This window comes from Rhamphochromis longiceps, linkage group LG15, assembly GCF_057381845.1.
Source record: "Rhamphochromis longiceps isolate RC_006_pf linkage group LG15, R_longiceps_female_GT1.1, whole genome shotgun sequence".
In the NCBI taxonomy this organism is placed as follows: Eukaryota; Metazoa; Chordata; class Actinopteri; order Cichliformes; family Cichlidae; genus Rhamphochromis; species Rhamphochromis longiceps.
Genome location: NC_140571.1, coordinates 41,570,185 through 41,594,137, shown reverse-complemented (window position 1 = coordinate 41,594,137; position 23,953 = coordinate 41,570,185). Strand labels below are relative to the sequence as shown.

Genomic DNA, 23,953 nt, shown 5'->3' with positions numbered 1-23,953 from the left:
TGGATAGGAAGGTATTTTTGCATTAATCATATTTTTTGGGGTTGACTGCTTATTTTGATGTATCTTTTTCAGATTCAGATAACTTTATTTATCCCCATGGGGGCAATTGAGAGTGCAGAGAGTGGCATATACAGTGAAACAGAAAAGTGCAATGAAGAAAAACAAATATATAAATAAAATAAAATAACACGACAATATAAAGCAATCAAAGTAAGAGTCAGTGGGTTATATACAATATATATATATTTATATATGTTTTTATGTTTTTGGGGGGAATTAACCTAAATATCACGCTGATAAATCCTGAGCAAATTAAACTTTTTATGCCATTAATTGCAGCTGTCAGTTTCACCTGTCATACTAGAATGCGTTTGTCCACTACAATCAGTATGTGTTTGAAGTAGTACAAGCTAGAGCACGACAACTCGAGCGAGACGGGAGACAGCAAAGGTTGACAGAATAGTGGGGGATTAGGAGGACCTGGGCACAGATGGCTGTGGGAGGAAAATGTCCCGGCTGAGCTGTTTAGGGTAGTCCCTGCCAGCCCAGAAAAGGCAACAGACGTACGCAGAGCAAATAGGCTACCCCGCAGAACGGGTTGCTAGATTTGGGAAAGCAGATGCTATAAAATGAATTCCATGTGTGAAAATGTCACCAGAACTACTAAGAGGGAGAAAAAGGCAGCCCTCTTAAAACCCATTTTCAACGATTTTCTTTTGTCTTTAAGACATCACAAACACGTGACATCCCATACATAAAGCCATTGTGGCATATTTTCATTCTATAGGAATGTAATGAAGACATAATATTGCTTCCCAGTGGAGTCCTAAACTGGTAATTTGACAGACAAACTCAGTAATAAATGTCCTGTGTGCTGTGGCAGAGCACTGAAAACCAACCGTCTGGCTTATGTCAGGCATTTTCTTTATGATCACCAGTCGGTAAAAAGCATTGCAAGCTTTCAGTCTCACTTTTGACTTTTACAGTACTGTTATTTGGCCTGCTTGTATATTGACTGTTTTCATTGATTGTGTCTTTACTTCTTAAACTCCCAAGATTTTCTGGTTTCTTGCCACACTTTTTGATGGCATCTCTCGTCTTATGTTTTCTGTGTCTGTTTGAGAGTCTCTGATTCTTTTTTATAATTTAGGAGTAAGTAGGAAAGCACAAGATGGGAATCACCATGGCAAGCTAGTTAGCTTTGATTGAACTTTCAAAATAAGAGTGTGAATCGATTGCAGAAGGTGTCTGCCCAGGAAAAAGTCTGTGTGTGGGAAACACTGCTAAACACTGTGCATGGATTTGCATGGTTATTCGTTTTTTGGACATTAATAAAGGTATAGCTAAAGCCACTAGCTGAAAAACTGAATTTTTGTTTGAGAATGGATGAAATACCTTTGTCTGTCCTCTCACTGCATAAATATCTCAACAGATTAATCAAAGGCAAACGAATGAATGGCCTCAGTCACGCAATGGTACACAACAGTGAGTGATCTCGTGCACTGTTATCTGTCCGGATATAATGTCATTTTTGAAATTAAATGACGCATAATTAAAAGGCTCCAAGGGCCCAAACAGTATAATACTATGAACTTCAGTGAGCTTGTCTGGGGTTTGTCAGCCACCCACTGCTTCCGTTTGATCTCTGGGTCTTTAATACGCAGCAGCGATGCATTTATTTTCCATATTTGCATTCTTCTCTTGTCCCCCGCTATTGCATGCAATCCCTCCTCCCTTCTTTCTATAGGAGAGACACAGCCACTTATTCATAGTGAATGTGGAATTCCAGACAGGAAATACAGGCTCTCAATTGATATAATTGATAATAATCAGAAACTCCAGAAACTTGATCCTGTGAATGCCTGTCATTGTTTTTGTTTTTTGGTGGACATCATTTACAGTAAGTTTCAGGGATGTCCCGAGTGTTCCCGTTTGTGACAGTTCTTTAAAAATGCTTAAAAAAAAAAGCTGGAACCACAGGAAGTGTCCAGTGTTGAACCAGTCAGTGGTTTTGAAGGACAACGCGATTCTATATGGGAGCTATGTTCTTGTAGTCTGCACAACCACTAAATGTTGCTGCTTAATTAAATACTGAGTGCTTCTTTGTAAGATATTCCATGGTCACTTGTGCATTATGAGATTCCCAGAGAGCGTTTTGTCAGGATCCAACAAATGTGGTGTAGAAGAAAACACAAGCTTAAAAATCCTGTTTGAAGCCTTATTTTTAAGAACATCTCTTCTCACTGTTTCTGATTTTAAGAAAGTTACAAGTTGTTTTCTGACAACTTGGCAGAACACTTGCAAAGGACCACTTGTCATCACATTTAAACGTTTGCAAGCTAATGTTGGAAAAGAGGGAATCATTTATCGGTGCCTAAACCTGCCCAAAAATAAAGTAAAATAAAAACAAATATTTTTTCTTTTCATAAATATGGAACTATTGGTTTACAAATAAATACATATCAAGATACTGATATCACACAGCTCCAGGCGACGTTAGATTGTGTTATATTGCTTCCTGTTTAATAAGGTTTTTAATATATGTATCCTTGATGGAGGCCTGCACTCTACTGAGCACGATTTTTTTGTTATACAAATTAGAAATGCACTGAGTGACTGGTCAGTGGCCACAATCTCTGGCTTTCTCTGGCTGATCCTGTTGCTGATCCATCTCAGCCTGGTGATTATCTCTCCAGAAATATAAGTACACATTGCAGTAATGTAGACAACAACGGTCTGTTTTGCCGTAGCAATATTGCACAGAAACACTGCCTTTTGTTTAGCAGAAAGCCACCTCCCTTTAAAATAAATTCAATATTTAAGACTTTATGTTTATAATTCTTTTTCATCATTCCAGCATCATTTGTCCTTTTTTTTCATTGCAGTCATTTTCAGTTAAGGTAACTGTTGTTTTACATTGATTAATTCCAAATGATCAACACTTCTACCACATAGGAATTTGGAGGGGTAATTGGAAAGCTATGCAGAGATAAAGTGGGATTTATATTCAGTCGAGTAACATGGAGAACTTTATTTAGAGATTTATTTCTATGTTTGTGTATGAAGCATGAAGGAATAGAAAATTCCATTAAAACACTGTCTGCATATTCAGTTGGCATATAAAGATAGTTTACTCACTGGTAGGTTAGTTAAACACGTAATAGTCAAACTATTACTCTTAATTCTCTTGTCAGATTCTGATGGAAAGATTTGCTGGTCATAAGACGAATCACACTTGTGGACTCACTTTTGCTGACCTGTTACTCTTTGACTCCTTTAAAAAAGGTAGCATACTGTTGGGAAGGTGCTTTGCCAAGTTGGACAAGTTGTCTTCTTTGGTTGGATTAAGCCTGACAGATTTATTGGCAGACTGAATGAAAATGAAAAAAAAGTAAAGCAGACACTGGAGAAACATGCATCAGTCAGGTTAGGAGTGTTAAATAAGTTCAAAATAAATAAATAATTTCAGTCATCCATAAATAACTATGCAAAAAATACACATGTATGTTTATGTATGTACACACATATGTTAGTGAAATCTGTTTATGTCTTATGTGCCTAAATTTTATGACTAGATATTGGTATAAATGTCAGGCTTGTTGGACTCTAGCCTGCATGAGTTTAAAGTATCTTTTACAGATGGGCGTCTCTGTGGGCGTGCCTTGGTTATTAGCCACAAAATATATGCATGTCTGATTGATCAACACGTTATGGTGATACTAACCACCCTATTTATTCTGTAAGTAATGGCAGAACATTGCATCCAACTCACAAGGTATGTTAGACAACTGGCACTAAATACATTAAAAAACTCACCTTCTTCTTGAAGAAATACTTCATATCATACTGCGTTTGAAGCATTTGAAAAATGACTTCCTGAAAAAAAACACACAGTGAGCTATACATTGTTCGAAAAGTTCAACAGTCTGCTTTGCAATGCAGGTTGCTTGCACCAAACAAAGATAAGCGAAGTGATTTAAAAGTGTGTCTCTAGCACAGCAGCGGGCTTCAGTTTGCTACAAAGGAAGAACAGGCTCTTAAGTGATCATTGAAAATCGTTTTGACTGGACATTCAAATCAGAACTGGTGTTCAGTAAACTTGGTCAGACGCTGGTTTCCTGTAAATTGTTTGTTACTTTTTTCATGTTGTGGAATGCAAGAAAATTGTTGTTGTTCTGTGGCAGTACACAGTTATCGCTATGTTATTTTTGAGATTCAGTGGTACTGACTGTGGTCCAGTAGCGCGCTGGAAGAAGACGTGTCTGACAGTGGTATTGAAAAACTGCAACATTCGCCTTAGGAAATAGATTCCCACACAATATACTATTTGTTTAACAGAAAGCAGGGCAGTAAACTGGTTTAATGTTTGATCATGCTTTGTCGAGTCTTTTTTTCCAGTGTGACATTTATCAGCATTTGCATGTGCACTGAACACAGTTTTGATGTGAATATATTACATAGAGCACATTCACATATTTATAAGGAGGAACTGTCTGGGGTGGACATTGCACTCCCATTATGTCTCTGCAAAGGCTACTCTATCCTCTCAGAATTCTCAGCTTTTATTCAAAAGCTGATTTGTAAGCACCATTTGTTATTTAAAAAAAAAAAAAATCAAAGTTAAATTCATGCCAATGCTTGAAAAAGGCGATCAATAATGTGAATTAATCCAGAGATTACTCGTGTAGAGCTTTGAACGATTTTCTGTACATGAATTAGTTGTTGAAGAAACACTGGTGTTGACTTTTGATCAAATTGAGATTGACAGCATGTGAAATCTTCTACACGTTTAGAGTTGAGAAGAGGAGCTACAGCCTTGTTTTGCTGGTATCTAGACGCAACGAGTAGATTTCTTCTTGTTCAGACCTTCTGGATATCTTCGACTCTGTTTCTTATGGATCTTACACACATGCACAATGACACAAAACCACTTCATATGCGCCTAGAGGAAATCCGAAGCTGGATGGGACAAGGTGATGCTGTTAAGAGTTTCTTTTTGCTGTGGCAACAAAATAGGGGCATCGTCAGGAGTCTAAGCAATTTCTGCTCCCACAGTCAGAGGCTCCATCTGTGTCAGTTCAGAGAAAGTGATACTGTAATGAGAAAAAGACTATGAGACAGTTTTCAGAGTGTTCTGCGTCTGTGATTTTAGATGGCATGTGTGTGTGCGTGTGTGTGTGTGTGTGTGGATTATAGCTGAAAGGCTTCAGATGTGTCCCACTGGCCACAGTCGACAGGATTATTTTAGGGATTAAGAGCCTGGTGCTCTGTACCTTGGTTGCACAGCACTACAGTGTGTCCTCATTCTCCCTCATCCTTTGCAACAACACAACACCCCACCTCTAGCATACCCACCCAATAACCAGACAGAAATCAATACCTATCTTTAAGGGAATGAGCAATACCATACTAAATATATATATATATATATATATATATATATATATATATATATATATATATATGTGTGTATATATATATATATATATATATATATATATATATATATATATATATATATATATATATATATATATATATGTGTATATATATATATATATATATGTGTATATATATATATATGTACACATATATATATATATATATATATGTGTACATATATATATATATACACATATATATATATATATATATATATATATATATATATATATATATATATATACATATATATATATATATATATATATATATATATATATATATATATATATATATATATATATATATATAAGTTCTTACAGTTCCCTACTAAAAACAAAAAACCGACAAACAATAATGTCATTATATTTTATTTAAAGTTTCATCAAACACAGCAAAAATACAGCATTCACTGTCTGTGACCGACTAATGTGGCTGGTGAACAAAAAGAAAAAAAGTCCTTACATGTATTTTTCCTAATAACTTTACTTCGATGAAAAATATCAGAAGATCATGGAGTGACATGAACATGAACTGATCTGTCAGGGGAAAAGAAGCACTGTGGTGCGTTTGGTTATGGTTTAACTGGATCTGCCATGTTCCCAAAGATGATTCACAAACAACTATCTATCTAACATGTGCCCCTTGTTAGTGTTTTTTTCTTTATGTGCATGTAAATGTGTACAAAGTATCACTTCACTGTTGTATAGACACTCAATGGACGATTTTTAGCACTGGGGCTGGACTCCTTTTGCCTTCAGAACTGCCTTTTTTCAGTTTTCCGTGGCCGAGATTCAAGAAGGTGCTGGAAACATTCCTCAGAGATTCCATTTCCCTTTCCACCACATCCCGAAGGTGCTCTATTGGATTGCGTTCTGGTGACTGTGGACCGTTCTCTGTAAACCTCAGATGTGAGAAAACCCCCAGTAGATCATCAGTATCTGAAATACTCGTCCCAGTCCATTTATGTGACATTCAAACTTCTGATGCTCAGTTTGAACTTCAGCAGGGGTACATCCACTAAATAAATTGAGTTGTTGCCACGTGATTGGTTGGTCAGACATCTGCATTAACGAGCAATTGAACAGGTGTTTCTACTTTACCAGTGACAACAGTGTAATCAAACGGTTGTATTAAGAAATGTCCCGCCATATTTCCTCCTCCTGCTAAAGAGATGATCTGCTTTAACTTTTGCCTTTAATAAAGCTTTCAGCATTTCTAATTCTAATAAATGCTGTCAAAACAGCAAAAATGAGGAGATAACCAATGCTAACTGAGATACACTACAACCTTCACTTTGATCACAGTAATGTGGCTTATTATCTTTATTTGTAGAGCACATTACAAAGTGCTTCACACAAGGAGGCGACTTCATTATAAGAAGATTTTAATAAAGCAGCGTAATGTTCAGCGTTCGCTGTTGGCTTTATTAAATGTTTGCAGTTCAAAACTCATCATCATTTGAGCAAATTATGGCATAGGATGAGAAACATTTAAATTTTTATGATTATCTGGGTCACTTGTCAGTTATACTGTATGACTGCTTTAGTGATAGTGCATTGCTTTGAATTGTGGGGCGTTCTTTTTAATGAAGGATGGTTCAGTGTATCCTGCGGTTAAGGAGTAATAAACAGCATTTAGTGAATTTGATAAACTCTTAATACGACTGCTACGCTGATTCATCCATGGCTCTTCACTCAGGAGCCTGCTTCAAAGAAACTGGGTATTTGACTGCAACCATTGTGAATGCCTATTCATTATAAAGAGGATTTTAGATAGACATCACCGGTGATTTGGTAATGCTTCCGACAATCCCATCAAATGAATTAAAATATTCATCAAAGCCTGTTGCACACTGTTGCGTAGAAACATGCCTTTAAACCAGCAACGATAGCAAAATGTTGCACACGTTTTTCCAGACTGAACATGGCCTTGAACTTCCCCACCCCCTCATCCCCTTTTTTCCCCACTCTGTCCCACCCTGTATATACCACCAGTCCACCAGTTGCACCCTGCCAGAGTGTCTGTTCCTTAGTGAAATTTGTCAATATTTTGTCTAGGGCTGGGCCATATTATGCCGTTGACGGTAATACCGGTACAATGTTAGGCAACGATAAGAAAATGAAATATCGCGATAGAACATGGGTAAAACGCGCATGCGCAGTGCCTTTGTTTTCATACGCACATGGCCGAAAAAGCACGGCGGCAACGGGAAATGAGAAGGGGGAAAGCGGATGGTTCAGTGAAAAGGAACCAGAATTGGTTTTTAAAAATAGTGCAACTTCACTGGTTTGGTGTTTGTCTGTCAGATACACAACAAAGCACATCTTTTTTGTAGAACATGCAAGCGGGCCATCGTTATTGCCGTATTTGTCGGACTAAGGTGCTCGTAAATCTGGGCGTAATCTGGGTCCTAAACCGATTCAGGTCCCAAAAGTCAAATGAACACTGCAGCATCACTGAGAGTTAAAAACTGTCTAAATTCTTTCATCTTTAATAAAATGATCAGCATTGCTGCTTTACCAGGTGTAACTATGAAGTTTAACATCCAGGCATCCATGAAAACAGAATTTATTACATTTAACAGAGTTAGACGTTAGCAGGAAGTTAGCTCGCTAGTTTCCACCTAAGCATGATATAGCATGTTCTGACTGAGAGATTTCTGAAACAGTTCAAACGTACAGCTCTGCTGTCACTTCCAGCATAAATGAAGACAGGAAACTAAACAGCAGTGACGTTTGTAGGGTTGCTGAAGTTGGGCTAGCTGGTATATAATGATGTGCTACGTGGTCGCTAGCGACACAGCTGTGTTAGCATAACATAAACAGTGAAGCTGGAGGATGAACGCGAACACTTTTCCACTCGATAAAAGTTCACGTGAGGGTTCCTGGTGGTTAGAGACAAATGCAATCGCATGGCAGGATGCTGTAAACGGACCAAACTTCAGTCAGGAGAACAACTGAGATAATCCATCCACAATACGAGGTTAGTCATTAATATACTGCAACAACATGGGAATAGAGCAGCTGTGATAGAATACAGCATTAATGAATCAATGGTACAGAAGTGGAGGAAGCACAGTTTTTGGCTTTCCCCATATTTGAGTTGAATAAAGTTTGATTTATCTGACTGCTTTGTTTCGCTTAATGTGCCTTATAATCCCGTGCACCTTATGGTCCGAGAAATACGTATTTGACTTTTTTATTTGGCACACTGCAGTTTAATGTTGCAAAGCACCTCTTTTTAACTTCAGTGGATATCATACATGGTTATGCTCAGGATATGTCAGCCCATTTCTACTCGAAATGGCTTTTGGTTAAACTTTCAGCAAGGAATTTGAATTTGCACTGTTAAATGTTTATATAGCTTTAATGCACATAAAAACAGCTGCTTGTTTAAGTGAAAATAAATAGATGGGTTTTTTTATGCGCTAGTAAAGTTGTGAAGTTGTATTTTGTCTCGCAGAAATTATATCGTCAGTTATATCGTTATCGCAAATTTTCAAATATCGTGATATATATTTTTGGCCATATCGCCCTGCTCTAATTTTGTCCAATATTTTGTTTTTGCCTGCTCCGTTTGCCTTTGAGTACCTGCCTGGTTCCAGCAAACTTGCAAAATAACCTGTTTTCTATCCTTATCAGCTGGCTTCTCTTTTGTGGACGCAGCAAAATATAAATTCACAGCAGAAAAGGCTTTTGATTTCACTATGATACTCAGTATCCAGTCGCTTCGAAATACAGTTTCTCATTTGGAGAGTCGATGGACATTTGGGGTCTTTTGAGGCCAGTAACTCGTTGTAAAGGTCATGACAGTATCTCTGTGTGAAATGGCTTAAATGGAATCAAACATCTCCAGAAATCAAGCACTGCTCTTGACATAAAATGCAGACGTAATCTCTATAAGCTGATGCTCCACGACAGTGTTACAGAGGATAACAAAAATACAAGGTGGTATTCTCAGTACCTGAAGCTTAAATCACACTTCGGTGACCATGCAAACACTACTATTACTGCTATTACTATTAATAATTTATTTTAAAATGCTAACATTAATAATAGAATATGCAATAATACAAATATGATTAAAATCACAAGATTGCTTACCAAAAAAGCATGAAAATGTGTTTGAAGAAGTGTTTTTTGAGGAGGAACTGATTGTGTCCAGGCAGATCATTTTAAAGCTGAGGGGTCCTGATGGTAGAAGCACGCTCACCTTTATATTCAATCCTCAGTCAGAATGGCCCCACCTGAAAATACTGTAGATCCTCTAAACTTTACATATTTATTTTTCAGCTTATTACACCCAGCCTTTTCCCTGGATCAGCACTGTTTCATGGTGGGAGTCTCTGGAAGGTCATTTTTCCTCACCAGCAGAATGTTGAAAGGCTCCTGGCTGCTCCATGATTTTAGGACACTTTGAATGAATGAGAGATGAGTGCTACATTCTTCATGTGGGTTTTTAGCTTTGTAATTGACAAAAGCATTGATCAAATTGAACTCAAACAGAAGCGAAACAAATTTCTTCGTCCACTTGTGTGACAGCCTGACAAATGGGACTTACAGAATATTCTGACCAAATTTGTCAGCACCATTTATTGCATTACTGTGCTTGACGTGGCGGCCTTTCGCCGTGCAATTTTTATTTGCGATTTGTCTAACATATCTTATTGTTTTCCATATGCTTGAATCAAGAGGTTGTAGTCATTTTAACTTTTTCAATTTTGTTTGTTCTACCACACCAGGCTTGTTTATTTCCCTATTTCTGTGGTCATTATTACCAATATCCAAAACTATTCGTGGTTCACCCTTATTTTCAGAAATAAAGATTTCTGTAAGACTGACATCGGTTTTCAGTTTAGGCACCTCACTACAGGAAATCTGGAGGATGTGGGAAGGCAGCAGTAAAAGTGTGCAGGTTGAGATAGCGAGAGAAAAACTAAACAAGTAAAGAGTAAAAATATAACCCCAAACTCACTCCTATTCATGATGTTTAGGTGGCCACAAACACACAGCTCAGATGCTGTAAAGCAAAAGAACTCTCTCTAAAATACTGTACTGCTGTGAACAAGAGGGCTCAGCTCACGCACCACCATCCTGAGATAATGTTAGCTGAACACCATCCAACAGTGGACACACTTAGGTTCACAAAGCTACCTCCAAACTCAGAGCAAACTCAGTGGTCAAGTTCTTGCATCTACAAAAAAAAAATGAAAACCAAAAAAAACAATGGTTGTCTGGTGATTGTATTGTTTTTTTTTCCACATTCTGTTACCGATTGCAACTTATGGTGACTAAATTGTTTCTCAGAGGTTGAGTGTTACACAATTATAACCACTTTTCATTACAAAGTGTTTGGACATGTTGCCTGACAGGAGGCAACCTTTCTGCAAACAGCTGCAGTCTGATGTGGACTGTCTGCAATCACTCTCAGAGAGATCGTTGAAGGTTTTCAAATAATTGCTTAATAATTTATGAAAGCAGACAGACTGAATGAGTCTTTTTCATTAAGCATAACTTGAGGGCACTCGACTCAAGTGGCTGCCAGCTGGTTGTATTCTGGTTATATTCCTAAAGAACAGGAAGGTTGCTGAGCACAAATGTATCAGTTAAATATGAATTTCTGTCTATGCAGACAGCTATGATATGTGATTTTCAGTGATTTATCACAGTTAATTGCTCTATTATCAGAAACTGATTGCATGTTATAGCCAACTAGACCTCATTCAACTGCAGATTGATGTCAAACTGATTGCAGACTGAATCTGTCTTGTACCAACATACATGTATATGGATGTGTTTGCTGACAGTATTAGTGTGCATGTAATGTCATTTTGCAGCTTGCAACAGATATTGACGAAGTTTAACTTTGAAGGCATAGTTTAAACTTGAAACGTAGCCTCAAGTTGAAATATATGTGTTTGCAATACTCAGCATATCACAAAATGTAAAAAACAAATTGCAATAATATAATATCATGTGTGACGTGTTGTGATTATATCATATCATGGGGTGTCTGGTGATTCCCACCTCGATTTAACAGGCACTCACACAGTACTGCAGAAGTGTGAAAGATATCCATGAAACACCGACGGTCAGTGCCTGCTAGGTGATAAAGCAGAAACTCAGTCTGGGACTGTCTCCCAGCCAGGCCAACGTCTCTGCAGTTTCGTGGTATAACAGTACCGTATACCAGAAGGGTTTAGAAGTTTGTTTGGAGATTGTAGAGCTGCAGGATCATAGTCTCTTCAATATATCCGGTTGTTCAGTGATGACGCGACGAATCCTACTTCCGGGTCTAAAGTAGTCTGCGTTTAATATGGCTTTTGTGTTGTTAACATGTTTAATGTTATGTATTTTCTTCTATTTGATCTCAAAAAGCTCCTAAAACAGTCAGTGATCACTGTTGACCTCCCTCGGCTTTTATTACCGCTAATCATTTATTTAAGCTCAGTTTTTAAAACCTTAGGATGTAACTACAGCCCAGCCCATGCAGCAGTATACAGTATGAATGACTAACCTCGTATTGTGGATGGATTATCTCAGTTGTTCTCCTGGCTGAAGTTTGGTCCTTTTACAGCATCCTGCCATGCGATTACATTTGTTTCTGACCACTGACAGCACTCACGGTAACTTTTATCGAGTGGAAAAAAAGTTAGCTTGTTTATATTATGCTAACATAGCTGTGTCGCTAGCGGTCACGTAGCACATCATTATATACCAGCTAGCCCAACTTCAGTAACCCTACAAACGTCACTGCTGTTTAGTTTTCTGTCTTCATTTATGTTGGAAGTGATAGCAGAGCTGTACATTTTAATTTGTTTCCAAAACCCCGCAGTCAGGACATGCTATATTGTATTTAGATAGAAGCTAGCGAGCTAACTCCCTGCTAACTTCTAACTCCGTTAAATGTCATAAATTCCGTTTTCATGGATGCCTGGATGTTAAACTCAATTGTTACACCTGGTAGAGCAGAACACTGATCATTTTATTAAAGATGAAAGACTTTAGACAGTTTTTCAACTCTCAGTAATGCCATAGTGATCGTTTGATATATGGACCTGCAGCAGAGTTTAGACCCAGACACGGCTAGTGACGTCAGACTGAACAACCGGATTGCTTGATTTATACAATTCATGGAATTTGGACAAATGCCAGGACTGACTGTGTACAGCCTGTCAGTGCGTTTGGCTGGTTGTGCTTCATTATCACTGACAAATTCTCAGTACAGTTTTAAACCTGGTGTGAGACATGACCTTGTTGAAGTAGGGAGTGGGTAGCATGTTGTTAGTATACCAGTACATTTCAAGTTCAGGCTTATGAATGATACCAGGGAGAAAAGGGCCTTACAGTAGGAATGTTTTCGTGTCTGAAACTGTAACAATCTTCAATGCATGAAGAGCAGCATGTGGTGAGACACTGCCAGCGTGAATGCTGATCTGCATACAAGTTTGTCTCATCAAAAACACTCTGGATCAGTTCATTAGAAATGAACAACTCAATAAATCCAATTGGCTGTTCTGGATCAGGAGCATCAACAGCATCATTGAGAGGTTCAGGATTCTCTGTGGAAGTAAAGCTTCAGGCCCAGGAACTAGAGTTACATGGTTTACTGAGGCCCTTACTTGGTCACCATCCACACCACAGCCTTCTGCTTGAGCTCTACCCCATCCAAAAGCTTCACCTCCATCCCTTTTCCTGTGTTTGACCTATAAATAAATAAATTACTAAAATATAAAAAAGGAATATTTTTTATTTAGGAGCCGTGTCGTCCAGTATAACCAGGACCCCCTCTGGCATGTGAAAATGGAGAGAGAATGGAGAAAGAAACCTGAATTGTTCAGCTTCTTGTCTGATGTAATATTACAGGAAAACTCAACAGTTATCAGTTCTGTATTTCACCTCTCACATCGCAGATATTTAATGGATGCTCCTGGATGAATCTAATTATCAAACAATCTAAATCTCAGGCTTAAAACATGTCTAAGTGTCTTTCCTCTTGCATTTCTGGCTGCTGGGAACAGAGAACAAGACCTGAGCTGTGAATCCTTTAACTCTGTTTCTGAAGAATCACAGTCTGAAATCGAACTGTCACTATCAGCAGGTTGATGAGCAACCTATATCTCTCCTCGGGTCTTTGCCCAAGTCCTCGAGTTATCTGTCTACTCCCGACACGTCTGCCATATGGATGTGAAAATTCAGTGTCAACAACTCCATAGTCCATCTCACGTGGGTTGTCGCATCTGTGTGGCAACTGTCATGACTCGACCCACCTGCTCCTTTTAAAGTTTGAATCACAAAGTTGACAAGGCATGAATTATCAGAGTTTGAGTCCATCAACAGCTCCAAGGTTTGCACGACCACATATTTCTTCCTGAATAGTCTGTGGTTTTGCTAGGGGTTGATTTATTTTGCGTAAAAGCTCTAAGCTGCTTCTCTCAGAGCAGATCTTCTTCCCAGAAATGCTGTAATATGCCATCCCTAACAGCTTTCGCTGTTGTCTGACAGTAAAAAGACAGATTGGTGGAATATCTCGACAATGGCTGGGACATACTATTACACACAGATTTAAAAGAGATCCGTAATATCTTAAAATAGATTATGAAGTGCATAGGAAGAGACCCCAGGATTGAGGGTGATGTCATGAGCCATCCAAAGCTGTAAAAAGACTAGTTGCTGCACTCTGAAGTAGATGGAAGTTGTGAGCTAGGTTGTAAAGATAAGAAGCCAGATGGGCAGTGAACGTGAGAGCACTCAAACTGCCCTCCACAACGTCTGATGTAGTGAAGTTGCAGTGTAGTGACAAGTGTCAGCAAACCTGTTGGAGAATAGAAATAGTACAGGTCCGACTGATTTGAGCGTTCTGACTGATTAAGGATCAGGACAAGCTGTGATTAGAAGTGTTTTCTTTTTAATGTGATCTTTTTCACATAGAATAATGACAAGTACCAATTGCACTGTCATCATCAACAGTTAAACAACTACATAATAGTAATAATAACAAAACCCAATCTTCATAATTGGTCCTCAGGTTCAATTTCAATGGTGGATAAAGGAAAAATAATAATAACAATAATTTCTGAGTAAAATCTGCACAACATGTCGTGCTGTTGTCTTCATTTCAGATAAAATAAAAACGTTTCCATTTCTTAAAATGCAGACATCGTTTGTCTTTAGTCTTACTTAACTTTTACATCTAAAAAAATCTGCAAAGGAACACATCCAGAAACGCATTTATTTCCTTTGCCAAACTGGAGGGGAAAAAAATTGTGAAACAGTGAAATATGTTTATGAGGCGAGATGTGTGGAGTTGGCGCCAAGGAGAATATTTACAGTTGAAGATCTAGCAAACATTTGTATAGAGCAAAAAGAATCTGGGTCGCAGTGATGCCCCAGTGTTAATTATGATATCTAATCAAAGAACATGAATGAGTTTGGCTAAATGGATTAAAATCAGCCTCATCTTTCCAGCTTCCATACTGTAATTAATGATTTGTCATCATTCCCCATTCATGTGAGGTGCTGCTCAAACACCAGCTCATCACTTTCCTTTCTCCACATTATGCACAATCACCGGGGTTTGAATTGAATTCTTTTCTGAAATCCAATATATGTTTAAAAAACCCACACATCTTGTAATGGGCCAGGTTCCTGTGCGCTCATTCGTCAGAAACGGGGATAAACAGAAATATCAATTAGCATATATTTGTGTTGTCAGAGCTGCATCAGACCGGAAGTTCTGATGTCTGTGAAATAATTACCTGCGCTTTGTATAAGCCATGGGCAGACTGCTACCTGGGGAGGCTTCTAGAATAAAGGCAGCCTAATGAAAACAAAGCTCACCTTAGGTGTTAGTTTTGTGCTGCTATGCCTGGGTGAGCAGATGAACTGGGGGGTGGGGCGAGAAAAAACGACTTTTGGCTGCTCTCTCATTCACGAGGGGTCGCCGCAGCAGGTAGCGCCTCATATTTGTCCGATGTCCTCTGTAACACAACCCCAAAGGGATTTGTCTCCTCCCGGGATCAAACTGGGGCTCTTTTTGCTTGTTAGGCAAATGCGTAAACGACTACACCGTGGAGCCTACTAGCAGATGAATTTGGGAAATGTGGCAGAAACAAAAGACACGCCCAATGGCATGGCCTTGCAATAATTTACATTTAATATCCAAGGTCTTTGGTACGTGAAATATCTTGTTACTTTTAATCGAAAATTTCCATGTGGGTTTCATTGAATAATGTGGGATTACTTTAAAATAGCAGAATTAAAAGAAATACATTGCAGGCAAAAATGCTTCTGTCCCCTCTCCAAGCAGCTAAAGCGTCTAGAAGCAGGACTGCAGATTTGAGTTTGTTGGTGTGTCAGGGGCATTTACCACCACAATTTATCACAATGTTGTATATATATATGTCATCTATATGTAATGGTTTTACACTACTGATCTGCCCGAGGTCTACGCTCCATCAAATTGCTCGATATCACAGGCAGCAAAAATGACTTGGCCCAACAGCAGCCTGAATCTGCCACACCGAGATGTCTCATGCCAGACCTGTGATCAGTTCCCTTGTAGCTCCTACTTCAGTCAGCAGCAACAAAGGAAGCAGCCACACTAAACATCCTCCCACCCACCCGAGACAATGTGCTAATGTAAAATGGCCTGTTTTGACACACTGCTTTGTGAGCAGATGAACAAATACGGGCATCGCTTTAGCTCTGTGGTGAAAGATGACAGCGAGATAACAATAATGATTTCTGCAGAAAGAGTGCAAAGGCACTCAACGGTGATAAGCAAACTGGAAAAACCAGTGCAAGAACATCGAGGCCTGGGTCATCAAGATGAAGAAGAAATAATATCAAAACTCCTTGTAGAGATCCTGGCTCTGTTATATGTGTCCGCAGGCCATAGTTTTAGCTGCGTGGCTTTGTTAAAGTAAAGGTTTCCCCCGAAATCTATGCTTGAAAGGTGGTTGTTAAAAGTTAGTTTCCTCTTCAAAAACAGCAGAACAACAACCATATCAGCAGTTTATATGACCACAACAAAGAAATGCATGTCTTATGGTACCAATGGATAGCAGTATAAGTGGTTTATACAGCTAGACGAAGCCTGTGCTGCAGCAGTGTTTTGAGACCTTTTGATAATTTTTCAAGCCTTAAAAGCCTGTCACTGTTAAAGTGCATTGTAACTGGCATCTATACAAAGCTGACCAGAGCTTCTGATCTCTTCTGAAGAGGAGACTTTTTTAACAGCCACCTATGAAGCCAGCGTGAGTGATTCTGAAAGGACAATTTTAGGTGAGAAAACATAAAAATCAATAGCAGCTACACTGGAGACTGTTTTCTATGGCGACCCTGTTTTACAAGAATATAATGATGAAAGTCTTGGAAGTTGTTGACAAGTAGTCCACATTAGTGGGCTGCACACAGGTTCATTGAACACTCCTACTAGTCCCGCCAAAGTGTGTTAAATTATAAGTCACTGAAGGGCTGTGATCATACATGTAGGCATCAAGCCTCCCAACACTTCTCTCAGCTGAAAATACATTAAAAATTGGCTTTATGTCACCGTAATGCGATTTAGTATCGACCACGGTCAATCCGAGTAATGAATTTGCCACTTGAAGCCCACAAATCTGCCATTATGTGAATACAGCACATTAAATAATCAGCACATCTCTAAAATCTAGTGTACAAGTGAATTCTTATTTTGTTGAAAAGCAAAAAAACCTCAGAAACGGAGTGAAACCTGCCTTGAGGCTCCTTCAGTAAATCTTGCCTGAGGGCAAGGAACACCGTGGCTCAGGTGGTCAATGGGCTAACTAACTGACAGGTCTGTGTGGGCTCTCCACAGGATCTGCACTTCTCTCTTGTGCTTATTTAATTTTACCCACTCTCACATTGTTTGCCACTTATTTGTCACAATGCAGCAATGCTTTCTCTAAGGGGAGAACCAGCGTGGACGAAACCATTGTCCTCTACCCGCTTTCCTGACAGACACTTTTTTGGCATAGGGAGTAAAGAGCTTTGTGGTTAGTGCCAAACTGATTTCCTCGGTGGGTTTACTACTGGTGCTGGCAGTCTGCGTGGCATGTTGACAACGGCTAAAGAGCCAAACTTGATTGCCTCTTTTCCTGCTCATTATTACAGTATTCGTTACAGAATATGATGCGATTTCTTAACTACAGTCAGCACTGGGCTTGTGAGAGTGCTTATCCCCATGTTGTAACCTTTACTGAAGCTAAACATAACCTGTGTTGGTGCTGGTCTCTCAGGCATCGGAGCATGCTCTTATAAACCACGTTGAGTAAACTGAAGGTTGCATCATCGTCTGTGGAGGACTATACCTTGTATGTTTAAGTTGTAATCATATTTATTTTAAATGTTACAATTTTCACGTCCAGTTATTAAAAACAAAAACAATAATTCAGATAGCCAAGAAGACTGAAAGAGAGCCTTTAGTGAACAAGATCTAACTAGAGGAAGTCCCGAGGTTTTTGAAAGTCATCCCATGGAAGGACTGTGAACACTTGTCTGGAATTATATCTGTTTAGAAATCATTGCTGCCAACAAGATACAAGCAGGTCTCTGAGGAATGTGACACTGTTCCTTTGCCCCACTCGGTACCAGCAAACGCCCCACAGTGTCCCCAACCAAAAGATTAAAAAGTCCCTAAAAAGTTTTTTAAATTCAGAAACTGTATCCAACATATAATTTCAGCGTTAAATAAACATCAGCTGGTGGTCTTTGGTCAATGTCTTGTTATGGTTGAAAAATATTCCCAGCTGTATTTATTACTTACTGAACATTGCTGGTTCATGCTTAGATGTTCTAGGAAGAGTGAAACACGTAGGGGTTAAACTGGGATTGTGCAGGTGGGGACCCCCAAGGTCGGGTGTAGCGGTGTAGTATGAAGAAGTGAATTACTTAGAAATAAGTCAAATATTTGCTTGTTTTGTGATATAGATGTTTCTTTGTGTACAGGCTGTGACCTGTGCTGCTACTCCTGTATTCACTGCTTTTCACAGGTTTAGCACTTTCACTTTCACAGTTCAACAAGATATAAGCAGATGATTCATGAGCTACATGGCTGATTTCCAATCCTTAGACACTATAACGGGCATATAAAAAGTAGAATTGGGTGTCATGATCATTGCCCTAAATAATAATGATTTATTATATATATTTGATTGTCTACGTTTGACCTAACCTACCATTTACCATGAACAGGGTGCTCTGTACCAGTCCAGCCTATGGTGGAGACGTTATTCACCACATTACTACAAACTAAGCAGTGTAACCAACACTAAACTGCCTGGCATTTTCATGCAACCTTTGAATAACACAAAATTAGTATACTTGTACTATGGAAAAGCGCAATTTAATCCGCACATAATTTATAGCTCAAGTATCTGATTTAAAAGCTCTAAAAGGAATGAGGACATTACATGAAAGGTTTAAATTTCCACTTTATCAGATTTCATGTGCCGAGAAGTCTTTACCTCCATTCCCTTTCCTGTGTTTCTTACATCTTTCTCAGTCTCTGACAGTGTCACTTATAAACTTTCTTTTCCTCTCCCTGGGAAATAAAGAACATTTATTTGCATTTTATATTATCTGTAACTTCAAAGAACTTTATTCTGTTTATGCTTCTCGTCCAGCTAAATCCTGAAGTACTGCGACCAACTGCATTTACATCTACACCAGCTCACATGCATGAGAGGAAAAAATGGGCAGTCCTGTGGGATATGATTATTTTCTTATTATTGAGAAAGTATCTCCTTGCTGTCACTGGAGTAACTCCAGACTACAGGACACAAAAAATGAACTCATCGACATAAACATTAACCTGCCTATCAGATTTAAATGCTCGTTAATTGAAGGTGCCAGAACGCCGTTACAGATTGTTCCAGCCCACTTTCACCCCTGACTCAAATTCACGATCTCTTTCTCTGGGGTTCATTTCTCATCCTGCTGAGGTAACCAACTTCAGACAAAAACAGCGGCATCACAGGGTTTATGATCCTGACATCAGGGGAAGGCTTATGGCGTTACAGTGGATGTAACAGCCCAACACGTTCATTTCACAATGGAAAAAATGATAGAGAATTAATGCAGATAGGCTTAAACCTTACCAGCTTTAAAGTGTCGTTTACATGTGAAAAAACATTCTCTGGTAATAATAATCTGTGTACATGAATAAGGGGTTAATGGTTCTCTGTTTGCAATCATTTAGCAAATTAGTTACAAAGAATGAAGACACATGCATTTAATTCTTTCAGAATAATTTGATTGATATTTCTCACTTTGCAAGAGACGTGTGGCTAGATCTCTGTTCTACATGGAACCAACCTGAGTACCTGTCTGTTTAAGGTTGATGTTGTGCCAGTTTTGATCAGAGATGACGGTGTATGCTTTTATAACTAATCATGTTAAATAATCTAAATTGCAACATTGAACAGAAAAAGTAATACTAATTTATTTTTGTTGTGTTCCAGTTGCCTCGTTTTCAGTGTTTAAAATATTTCAGTCCTTGTTGATTCAGCTGTACCTGTAGTTCCTTCTGCTAGCTGTACATGAGGCTTAAAACTGCAGATCACACAATACAGGAGGCAGGAACACAAACTACGGTGTTGTAATTGGAAAAGAAAATCAGGCAATAGCTGGCCTTTTCCACTCTGGGTGGGACCGTGATGTGATCTTATGCTGCACATAGCATGAGTCTATAAACAGCAGGGCTCAACGAGAGTGGAAGTTGGTTACCTATCTAAGAAGGTGGTGGTGGTGGTCGTGTACCTGCACTCTACATCAAATGCACACTCTGGGAGCTCTTTCTTGTTCCACTGCTCCCTCCAATATTTCAAAGTGATCCACTGAAAACTGCCAAAAATGACTGGCCATGGTTTGTCGATGCAGTTTTCAGTTAGTGCTGCAAACACAGACACTACTGTATAATAAAATCTAACACTATGAAACTTGAGCATATATAATGTTTTCATATATGTATATATGTGTCACGATCCGCAGTGGCAGACCGAGTGGAGAGTGTGTGGAGGACTCAGGTGCAGACACGAAACTGAGTTCAAACGAAAAGCGAGCCTTTATTTTGGCTGATGACATGTGGGTCAAACAAGGCAGAAGCACAGTGACGAAACTAAACTATAACTAAACTGGGAAACTGGCATTATGATGCCACAGAGAACTATGAATACAAACATGGTGGGTGAGAACACAGACGACGCGACACTGAACACAGCAAGGCTGAGGACCAAATACACACATGAGGTGATATGGGGAAGTGGAGACACATGGGCACACAGCTGACTAGAATGAAACAATGACAACACAGGGGAGAGTAAATTAAATGCAGTGAACAAAGAACAGACTCTTTCAAAATAAAACAGGAAACACAGAGACATAGACATGAAACGAACTAGACAACAAGAGCCACACAGACATGACACATAACGGGTAGGCGCACGAACCAGGGAGACTGAGTACAGGGGAAGATGACAGAAACGACAACATGAACTTGACAACATAAGACACACAGACATAAACACATGAAGGGCAAGGGAGACTTAACACAAGGGTAATACAATAACAAATGAGCTAGAATAACTTAATGAACCTAAACAAACAATAAACACACACACACACACACACACACACATATGTATTAAAAAGAGAGCTACTTTAACCTCCTTTTACTTTTACCTCCAACAAGGCATTGTGCTTTTTGAAGGCTGGTGTACAGACTGTCGAGTACAACCAGTACAAAGGAAGTGATTCTAGCATCTGGTGATTTGCCAGAAGTAAACAAATGACTTAAATGAGCATGGCTGGAGCACTTGCTAGATGTGCTCTGTATGACAGGAAGATCAGATGGTGAACAGAAATTACTGATTAACTGGTTACTGGTTAAAAAGCTCAACCCAACATGCAATATCCCAGTTTTTCCAGGAAAAACACTACCTGGGTTCCTACAATATTAATACAATAATTACAATAATTTGGTGAATCTGTTGAAATAAAGTAACACCACCAACAGCATGATATGCAATATCAGTGACACAGTAATAATTCCAGTGACAGCCTAAATCAAACGTGTGGACCAAAGTAGCCTAAATATTATTGAACAATTAGCATTTAAGAATAACTAAACTAACTTAATCTTTGAACTCTTCAGGAGCTTCAGGATATTATCACATAATAATATTGAAAAATATATTTGACCTAAACTGTTTTATCTTGGGTCAAACGTTTGAACCAGCTGCTTAAAGTAACTGTACCAGTAATTTCCATTCACCGTTTTCTCTTCCTGGAGCGCTGCTATCAAGTGCTCCAGCGATGCTTGGTTCAGTTCATTGTTTACATTTGGGTCGCACATCACCAGCTGCTAGTATCTCTTTGTTGCCTGATTGTGCACGATGTTGTGTGTTTGTCTCAAGTCGTGGAACAGAATCGACTGCAGGAGCAGTTTTCTTGCACATTTTTCAAATCACCGTTGTTCAAGTAACTTCCTTTTAGCTACTAAATCGTCATTTGAGACGTAATATGTGGCTCTTGCTGGCAGACATGCCTGGGCTTGTCTCGCTGTTCTGCAAACACAAGGTGTTGCTATGGCAATGATATCTAAATATGACACTTTAAGACACACATTAATATACCACCACAAGGCTGCCCTTGCTGGCACCCTGTAGCAGCAGATTCACACTTCAAATTAGGTAGTTTTCATTAACAGTAACTGATTGGAAAAGAAGGAAGGAAATGCCCTTTATTTTACTTGCTGTAAAAGATGCCGCTTCCTGCATGTTGCAATCACTGATAAAGCATCGTTCACTATTTTCTTTTCTATACTGTCAGAAATACCAGAAACATCTAATTTCCTTGAAATATCATCCTATAATTTTGCCCATCCCTGTTTCCCATTTTGAATACTTTAAGATTCCTGCCTTCAAAGACACAAACATATCTCAGTTTGGCACACGCTATGTCATTGTCTAAGTTTCTGGCAAGGTGTGTTGACAACCATGTCTCCCCATTGCAGTCAGTAAGTAACCTTACCTGGTGATGCAAAGGTTGAAGGTTTGAATCTCTAGACTGTCAACAGTGCTGCTCTTCGCACATGGGCGTGTGTTAGGGCAACAGGCACTCACAATCTGCTCGGACTCTGTTTGGAGTACAGTTCCAAGTGTTTCTTTTCTGACTGCTGTAGTTTGTGTCTTTTTGTCATAAAACTCATCAGTTTGCCTTAAATTAAGTCAGACGCACCTTCAGTCAGTCAACTGCTTAAGTATAAAGATGCCTATTAACACTTAACTGTTAAAATGCCACTGAAAATGTGACAAAGAATTTCACTTTGAACTTGTTTAGAGTGTCAACAACAGCGCAGTCTTTGTTATTCTGATGGCTTTGGGATAATTTAGTCTCAAAACAAATCAAATCTCAAAGCAACCTTGAACTTCTTACATGTTAAATCACTTTGTCAAGTTGATGAGATTTCTGTATTTTGTGAGACTCGCTTTTTGGCACATTAAAGATTTCACCTGTTTTCTGAGTTAAAAAAATAATAAACAGCAGGAGGTGTCTTCTAAATAGGAAGACAGTAATATTTGTCAAGAAAGGTGACATTTTCTAGACATTGCTAATAAGTCAAAGACATTCTTCAGCAAAGATGATGAGACGGATGTGTTTTTCCAAGTAAATCTAAATGTGTCTTTTTTTGTTGATCCAGGTGCTACTTGTTGGATGGGATCTCTAAAGGAGCCTGGCTGAACCGCTCAAGCATCATATTCGCAGGGAATGACAAGTGGTCTGTGGATCCACGTGTGTCCATAGTGTCCAGTGTTGGAGACAAACATGAGTACAGCCTTCAGATACAGAAAGTGGATGTAACTGATGATGGCCTTTACACATGCTCGATTCAGAGTGAACGTAACCCACGGCCAAAGCTCCTCAACCTCATTGTAAAAGGTGCGTGCAGGCCATGCGTGTTCTTTACTTTGTCTGTGTGTAGCATATGTATATGTTGGTGATTATCATAACTTACATTGTTCCATTTCCAAGCATGCACGTGTTTCAGTTGTCTGCACATATCTGCAGTTCAATTTTGGTTGTTTAAATCGTAGGCGCAGAGTTTTCAAGCATCACAAAAAGCGAGCTGCAGCTTCCGTCCTGTGCCTTTTTCTGATCTAACACCTTATGTATTGCTCACAAAGGCAAAGGCTTGAGAAATTGCTTCGGTGACGGGAAACCGACATTTTAAGGTACATTGTATGCCCGCAGGCCATGCAGCAAAAAGCCGGTTGGTTTAAATTACTGGAGGCAAAGTAGCTTTAATCAGGCCTATCTGGATTTTGTCGCAGCAGGCAAAACAAAAAGAGATCCAATTCTGATAACTTTTAACTACATCCTGCACTTGCTGATATGCTATATATGCACTATGCATTGCTTAGCAGACGATAATGTTGTGAATTTTAGTTTTCGACACAAATGTGCTGGCACTGAGCTTTTTAGAG

At 39.0% G+C, this 23,953-nt stretch overlaps 1 protein-coding gene across 2 annotated transcripts in view; it reads left to right on the top strand.

The window, feature by feature from the left end:
- negr1 (neuronal growth regulator 1) overlaps nucleotides 1-23,953 on the top strand; it is a 182,639-nt gene that overhangs the window by 39,027 nt on the left and 119,659 nt on the right. For both annotated transcript variants that reach the window (XM_085383012.1, XM_085383013.1), the window contains exon 2: nucleotides 23,170-23,408. In XM_085383012.1, coding sequence (XP_085239138.1) covers nucleotides 23,170-23,408 — 239 coding nt within the window. The remainder of the gene's footprint in view (nucleotides 1-23,169; nucleotides 23,409-23,953) is intronic.